Source organism: Heterocephalus glaber, unplaced genomic scaffold, assembly GCF_053883595.1.
Source record: "Heterocephalus glaber isolate CG9 unplaced genomic scaffold, H.glaber_assembly_v1.0 deba00001561, whole genome shotgun sequence".
Lineage (NCBI taxonomy): Eukaryota > Metazoa > Chordata > Mammalia > Rodentia > Bathyergidae > Heterocephalus > Heterocephalus glaber.
In genome coordinates, this window is record NW_028258349.1 from 4,655,483 (window position 1) to 4,664,249 (window position 8,767).

General features: G+C 36.8%; 1 protein-coding gene across 1 annotated transcript; it reads left to right on the top strand.

Annotated features, from left to right (window-relative positions):
- Window positions 1-737: 737 nt before the first annotated feature.
- Window positions 738-1,688, top strand: LOC101705343 (olfactory receptor 6N2). The gene has a single exon (XM_004859135.2). It carries the CDS (start codon window positions 741-743, stop codon window positions 1,686-1,688), a length of 948 nt encoding a protein of 315 aa, XP_004859192.1. The 5' UTR covers window positions 738-740.
- Window positions 1,689-8,767: the final 7,079 nt, after the last annotated feature.

The following is an 8,767-nucleotide window of genomic DNA, read 5'->3' on the forward strand; positions in this document are numbered from 1 at the left end:
CTTCTTTTATTTTAGGGAAGAGGAAGCTGAGGTTAAGGGAGAAGTTCCTCAAGCTAATGTGGATTGTTTGTTAGTTTCAAAGCAAGATCACACAGACAATCCCTGACTGTGGAAAAAGGATTGCCCAGGGGATCTAATCTATAATTTTTCTCTTTGAGAATCTTTGTCATAAGTCTTTTTGGGAATCATTTTAGAAAGTACAGTGTGAGAATTTAGGGTTCACTCTCAGAGTTTTTGCATTACTTTCATTTCTTGTATCTTCATTTTCTACTTCTAACTAAAATACTCTACATATTCCACCATAGATGGACTTACTGAGAGTGACCTCAGTGGTCACTTTTAGATGACATTTTTGTTTCCTTTACCATAACCAGGAATTGCTGGGAACAATATGAGGGAGAGATGTAGAAATTTTCCCACTTTCCTTTTTATAATAACAATATAGAAAAGAAACTCAGTGGCTTGAATTTCTAAAATTAAATATTATAAAGAGGATAAACTGGGATGAGGAGCTTTCCTTTCTAAATCTAAAATAGTCACCCATAGTTGCTATGATATAAGACAACCATTTTTTGCTTTGGAGCTGTAATTCTTCCATTGTAAAATGATGAATTTATGAGAAAATGTTGAAGTTCTTTCAGGTGCTCACGTTTGGGGTCCATGGTACTGGGAATATTCTGAACACAGAAAGAATCCTGAAGTCATTCATCTTCTGCCTTTAAACTTTGTTGCTAGGACTCATGGATCATGTCAACCACACCTGGACCCAGACATTCATCCTTGCTGGTTTCAATAGCTCTGGGATGCTACGACATTTGGCATTCACAGGAACCCTGTGCATCTACCTTCTCACCCTTGCAGGGAACTTGGTCATCATTGTCCTGGTTAAGGCAGATTCTGGGCTCTCCACACCCATGTACTTCTTTATCAGTGTGCTCTCCTTCCTGGAGCTCTGGTATGTCAGCACCACGGTGCCCACCCTGCTGCACACCTTGCTCCATGGGTGTTCACCCATCTCCTCAGCCCTGTGCTTCACACAGCTGTATGTCTTCCATTCCTTGGGCATGAGTGAGTGCTACCTTTTGTGTGTCATGGCACTGGACCGCTACCTTGCCATCTGTCACCCACTCCACTACCATGCACTCATGAGTAGACAGGTACAGCAATGGTTAGCAAGGGCCACGTGGATGGCTGGCTTCTCAGCTGCACTTGTGCCAACCAGCCTCACTGCCACTGTACAGTACTGCTTGAAGGAAGTAGCTCATTATTTCTGTGACCTGGCACCCCTGATGCGATTGGCCTGCGTGGACACAGGCTGGCATTCTCAAGTCCATGGGGCAGTGATTGGTGTGGCCACTGGATGCAACTTTGTGCTTATTTTGGGACTCTATGGAGGCATCCTGAGAGCTGTGTGGAAGCTGCCCTCAGCTGCCAGTCGTGCCAAGGCCTTTTCTACCTGCTCTTCCCATGTGAGTGTAGTGGCACTGTTCTATGCTTCTGCCTTCACCGTATATGTGGGTTCACCAGGGAGCCAAGCTGAGGGCACTGACAAGCTTATTGCCTTAGTGTACACCCTCCTTACTCCATTTCTCAATCCTATCATCTATACCCTTCGCAACAAGGATGTGAAGGAAGCTGTGAGGAGGGTCAGTGACAGGATCAGGACAATTTGGAGGGGACCCTTATGATCTCTTTGTAATCCATATTCTGAGTAACTGTGAGAATTGGCTGTTTGGTCATTCATCTTGTCAGAGTCAAAGTAAGCATCAATAAAATAATCAATCAGATTATTAGTCAAATATATTGCAAACATTCAGATGGAACATGTAGGTAGAAAGGAGTTATGGTCTCCACTTCTCAAAGTACTGGGGACAAAATGCTACAAGGTGGAAGGAAAAAAGGTCGTAAACAAGCATTTTATCAAAATCGTCTCTTAGAGGGGAAGCTCAATTCTGAAGGAAACAAGAGAAACTAAGGCTAGAAGTTTTACAGAAGGGGTAAGAAGCGGGTAAACAAGATTGGTTTAAAAACAAGAAACTAAAATTATAGAATGTGTGAGTTTCAGATACAGAGCAGTGAGCCTGGAGAGAAAACTTTCAAGTTGGATTCCTGTGATCCTGAGTTATAGTGTGACCAAAGACAGATTAGTAGAAGACAGAATTATCTGGGCAGGTGGACAGAAGCTAGAGATGGTGACACACCATCTTACGGGATCAGAGTAGGGTATTCAAGATGAGAATATTGTCTGAGTTTTCTTTCTGTATCATGTAATCCACTTGAAAACAGGGTTTGAAGCCATATTTTAAGACAACCAGAAAATAAACAAAAAGCTTAAAAATACTATATATAAAGTCTATGCATACAAAGTAGAAAAGAGACTGAAATTCAAAGTAGAAAAAGAACCATATTCTCTGGTCATACCCTAGTGCACTTCTCCCCCAGGTTTCCTGCCATTTCTGTGTTGAGCAGGGTTTGAAAGTAACTCATTAAATTCAACCTGCATACTTTACTAATTTGAAAATTCACAATCACCAAATACCTGCTAAAGGATGGTAACATAATTTGTGAGGAGGAGCTAAAACTTTGACAGAGTCTAAGTACTAGAGAGTCTTGAATATTTGAATACTCTTAATTTTTCTCCTTCTTATATATCCCACTGCTGAAAAAGAAGAAATTAATTGTTTGCTAAATATCTCCCCTTTGCAAGAAACAGTAATTGGTTTCATATACATTTTTATTACATCTTTATTATATTCCTATGAAAAAGAAGAATCCTCCCACTATTTATAAAATGAAATTAGAAATATTACTGGAATCCCTCTAAGCAGACACCGATTCAACCCTAGGTCTACTCCAGATGCTTGTGTGATCTTGGCAATAATTCCTCAGCCTCATGCTCTTTCTGCAAAGTCAGTGGCTGCCTGTGGACAGCTGCTCACATTCTTTGCAGTTTAGGGAGTTTCGATTCTATGATTACAACACTTCTTGAAGAAATTAGGGCAGGAAAGAAGGTTAAGTTTTGAGCATTTACTACAGATAGAAGTGTATCAGTGGAGAATGAAATTTGACTTTTTTTGTCTATATGATCTTGGGCAAAAAAAAAATGAATTCATAACCTCCCTCTGACTTCCGTCTTGTTTTCTTTAAAAAAATCTATCACAAAATATTCAAAAATCATAAAAAATTAAGCACGTGATGTGTCTCAAAGCAATTATAATTTCTCATACACAGGAAATAGAGTGATTAGAGAAGAGACATTGAATTCATCTTGCTTGATTTCAAACATGAATTCTACTGTTTAATTTCTGCTTGATCTTATGCAACACATTTAATTTTTCTGTGACTTAGTTTTCTTTTCTTTTTTTTCCCCGTAAATTCTTTTATTAGACTGTGACTTAGTTTTAATATCTGTAAAATGAACAATAACAGAGCCTTAAATGATATGGAGATGTCAATCCTTTTTGCTTCAAAATTATGTTTTTTACACATACATTTCTGAAATGTGGATTTATTTCCTTGAGAATGCATACTTTTACAACTCTCTCACATTTGTTTCATGTGATAGTTAGCAAACTTAGTAACGTCCATCTCTTTTTGAACTAAGTGCCCAAGTCATCTTTCCATAAACTGAGTATTGGTGCTGCCATGAAGTCTATACTGTTTTTCTAAATTCTGGGTGCAATACCTTATTCTGCTGATCTGCTAAATCTATTGCTTTCAAGCTCCTTTCGGTATTCCTCTTCTCCACCTCACTTCACTCAGGCCACATGTATTTTGTAGGGCATGACAGGAACTTTGTGGTTTCCTACAGAAGCAGCACTAAAGAGTGGATGAAGCAGTTCATTTTTAAAGATTTGAGTCACATTAATTAATAGCCTTTTATTAATTAACTCTGTAGGGGCCATACTCTGTGATGAGGCTGAGGCATTTATTCTTGTTGTGGAGACATAAATTTCAACAAAACAACTCAAAGCACTATGGAGCACACTATTGATTCCTAGCATAACACATGGTATTCACCTATTCTTGAACAAATGAATGAACAAACTCTTAAGAGTCAAATGAATATGGTAGGTTTAAATTCTTGTATAACTCCACTAAAGAAAATTATGTTCATACATCCATCCATAACTCTAAACTTCCCTTGCATGCATTCTATAATTTTTCTCTCTTGAAACCTCCTTAGTTCTCTCCCTTCACAATATACAGTTTAGGTCATCTGTAGCACAGAGATTCTCAAAATATACAACTAGCATGTATGCTGAGTGCCTGAGTCCTCACTCTCCCAGCTACCTAATGAATGGTCAGCTAAAGTTGGAGTTCTTGTTGTAGGAAGGGCTTTACTAGACAGCACCTTTTCTGTTCACCTTACTTTGCCCTATAAATATCATCACTTGTAAGTGCTATGATGTAGGTAAAGTAGAGCTTAATGCATGAAATGTTGGAGTGAAAACCAAGGTAACTCTTGGCCATTCCTCCCTTATTGACATATGAACACTAAATAGGTGGAAGGACAAAAGAAGCAAGGGACAAAAGGCAGAACAATCATACTATTTAAGTTGTGTTAGCATTCAGGCTAACATTCCATCACATGACATATTTATGTAGTTTGTATTCCAAACAAAGTATATAAGGGAGGAAAAGGAGGGGCAGTTAATAAACTCCTAGGATGTCAGGTAGAAATGATGGCTGTCTTACACAAGCATTGACAAAAGACCACAAAATATCACTGCACATTCATACAGTTTTACAAAAATAATTTCATTTTTCTAAATAAATAATTCACTTTGAGGGTCCAAAAATTAATGTAACATAAAAGGATTTATAGAAACAAATCTTGCTCTGACTCTGACCTATAAGATCCTGTGCATTACCTACCTAGCCCTGGTAGACATGGCCTTCAATTGTTTTCTTGTATAATCACCATGTTTGTTTTGTAAAACCCAGAAAGGATCAATATTTTTAATCTCACAATCTTATGGATTAAGCCCCACACCATATACTTTAGTTTATCCTCTATTCCCATTTCATAATAATAAATGTTGGAGATAGTTCTATTTTCTTATGGAGAGCACACATTCACTATAAAATAATAGCCCCTTGGTATTCCATGGCATCTTTAATTTCACTAGCACTCTGTGAAAGGACTGTTATGTTAGTTCTTTTTTGGCTAAAACTATCACTGGAGAGAATAACTTTGTATACGCATCCTGTCCTGAATATTACATATAAATTTCTACAAGTGGGAACCCTGGGTCATAGTACAAATAACTTTGGTAAATATTCCTAAAATCTCTTCAGAAGTAATTACATTCTTTAGCTCTCTGACCACAAAGAATGAAAATGTATTTCTCTATAACAATTTCCATTGTGTTTGCATAAATTCTTAAATATTTGTTAATGTGAAACCTGAGACATTAGCTGTCCTGTAGTTTTAATATTCAAATCTATATTTGAGGTAAACATTTTGCTTTAAGTTGAAAGAAACATATGTTTTTATATTGTTAGCATTTTTGAAGGTCTATCTCCCCTCTCCCACCACACAGTAAATATCTTAAAATAATAAACAGTATTTTGTACATCTCATCCAAGGACCTAGAATAAGATATGGAGAAAAAAATGATATTTAGAATTTGTATTAAGTAAATAAATAAAGAAAGAATTTTGAATTTCTTTCTCATATCATTTTAATTGCATGTGATGTTATTTTTTCTCACCCTTAAATCGAGCTTTTAAAAGTTTTACATATGACTATAGCACAATAGAAATGTTTACAAGAGGAAAATCTTAAAATTAATTATAACTTTACAACTGTAAAAGTTATTAATGTATTTATTTTTAGTTTCTAAACAACACATGCTATTTTCTCAAATACTAGCAATGATATGGTGAAGTTGTGAATGTGTTGAATCCTGCTTTTGGTTCTCTAAAATTTTAACATAGGTCACTGTAGATGTAATATTTTTTCTCAAATAATTATTTATGTCATGTTATTGGAATATGTTCTTTTTTTCTTACCTCACTCCTGAAACAGAGTAAACACTAAGAAATATTCTCCACCGAGGCCAGAACATAATAATTTTTGCCACTGAGAGGCAGTGACTATACCAGAACCTTACTTGGAAAACTAAATTCTTTAGTAATCATTCTGCTTCAAGTGATTCCACATGACGTCCATGATTCCTGTGCTCAGGAATTTATGTCAGATGAATAGTCTGCTGAGGGCACAGTGCTGGGCATTATAAACAATAGAGTTAATATGATACATTCAGACACACAAATAGACAATGATAGCCAGATATACAAATGATGTGGAGAGTGTGTTTTGAAATCTGGCTCCCACAAAAGGAATGTTCAAGTACAAAGATGGTGCGACCATATGAAGGAATAAAACAGAGCCACTCTGAGTATAGCCTAAGGATGCATTTAAAGAGTCTAGACAGATCACTAATCTGTCCCAATCCTAAAATAAGGATGAAGATAAGGGATGACATGATGTTTGAGAATTTGAGAGTTTCAGTAATGGAGAGAAGGGTAATGCAAATATGTGTTCCAGAGAATAGCCGGGTTTCCAGGGGAAGTAGGCTATTAGCTAAATGTTGGGTAAGACTGAATGAGACTCAAATTTAACAAATACTCTAGAGATGCTTCCCAATATGAAGTTACATTAGCACTTTAAGAAACAAATATTCTTTTTTCATCTGGCTCAAAAATCTCTACCTGTCAAATTAAGCTATTCCAATTTAATTTCAGGATAGTCAATGTATTCTTTGTATGTACAATGATCTCTTTATTAAGGTTTTATGGCTACTTCCTAGTTTAAATTAAACTGAGGAACTTTCTTGTGCCCACATCAGTCTCTGAATGCAAAGGTACAACTGAATCTATGCATACTGTACTTCTGCAGATGAATGGTCTTATTATAGTTTCTCTGCATTCCATATCCATCCAAATCCACACTCAGAGACAGTACTGAGCTCAGATATTAACATAAGGACTTTCAATAAACTATTGAGGGTATGGATATAAATGAATGCAATCATGTAAAAGTTACTCTCAAGAGGATGAATATCATTGAAATAATACTGACGGTAACATCACCATTGATAAGAATCTTCCTGATGGAAAATTAGAACACTGCACCAAGAACCATGTTTAGATATTTAATAAGCAATGACTGGAAAAATAAATAAATGACAGAGGGTCCTATGGAGAAAGAGTGGTGGTAGGCAAATGCAGGTAGAGATGATCAGCAGAAAATTAATGATGGTACTCTTGTGAAATGTGCTCAAGGGGCAATGAAGTGTATAGTGATGGGTGAGAAATCTTCTTGCAAAGAGTATTTTTTAAATGATGTTCATTTCTTGGTTGTCTAAGGGTTTGTTCATGCATGCACAAAGTTATACAATGTGGACTGTCTTTTTAATGGAAAACTCTATGATAACTGAAAAGTTTAGCATGTCCTAGAGGAAACAATATTCCTGGGATGGGATTCTGCAACCCCAAAATGAAGTTTGCAGCATGAAGAAAAGTGATTTGCAAAATATAGCTTTTCCACTTTAATTCTCTCTGCTTAACTTCCTGCCCCAGAGAGATCTATATTGAGAGTTGTTTTTTACAACTCCAGGAATATGGAGCCCTGGGAGAGCCACATTTCCTGGAACATGAAACATAATGAGGATAGTGTCTTAGGGCAGAAGGAGGCCATGGAGGATACATGTTCTGTTGTCATTGGTCAAGCAATTGCCAGGGGTGGTGAAGAAGAGATAAGAATACCTGAAGAAGAGAAGTAGGAGTGGCTTCTGCCTTTCCTGAGTATAGTGTATTGGGCTGTGGCAAGAAAACTCTAGAAACACAGATGTAGACCACTCATCTCCAGAGTCATCTGACAAGCCTCTTTTGATTACTTTAGAAATTCATGGACAGATTTACAAGGGAGTTTGCAAAAACCCAATAAATTTCCTCATTTTGAGGAAGAAGAAGTTGAGGTAAAGAGTAGAGAAATGGTCAGACTCAATGTTTATTCTGTGCTATTGTTAAAATATTTTACAAAGCCAATTGTCAACTAAGGTGTGCTTTGTTATGCTATAGTCCTCCTTGATCTACAAAGCATGGACTTTGTTGATTCTCTCCTCTCCTTAACTGCTTTATACTTATGGATGCATGTCTCCTTTCTAGATCCTTCTGGCCAGTATACCCTGTCTACTTATTGATCAATCAACCCATTTTATAATTCTAAGTTTTGATGATTGATCGCAGAATATCCACATTTCTTTTGTCTCTAACATTTCTTTCTTCAACTTTCAGTGACGACATTGCTGATTTCCCAGAATGCCCCCTAAAGCAACCTAAGCAGTAATTCTAGAAAACATATGTCTTCTTTTCCCCAATATAGTATGGCCGGTTGTTGAATTAAAGTATATGGTAATGGAGAGTACCTGAAATTACCATGAAATATTTCACTTGAGAATATAGAAGACTGAGCATGGGAATTTTCCTGACTTTTCTTCCCTGGAAGAAAGAGTGAGAGAAAATTCTGGGGACCAAGATTCTGCATTAAACAGTAGGATAAGGTCTGGTCTGTAAGGTAGGAACCTGAATCTCCCTCCATCTCGGTCAGCAACAGAGTATTATGGAGCAAACTATTTTTGTCTTGTAGTACTTAGTTCTTCTTTTGAACTGGGAAAATGTTGATTGGTAATCTTTATGCTTTTGTGTTCTTTGGTACTGAAGAAATTGTGTAAGGGAAGATATCCTGAAGAGACTC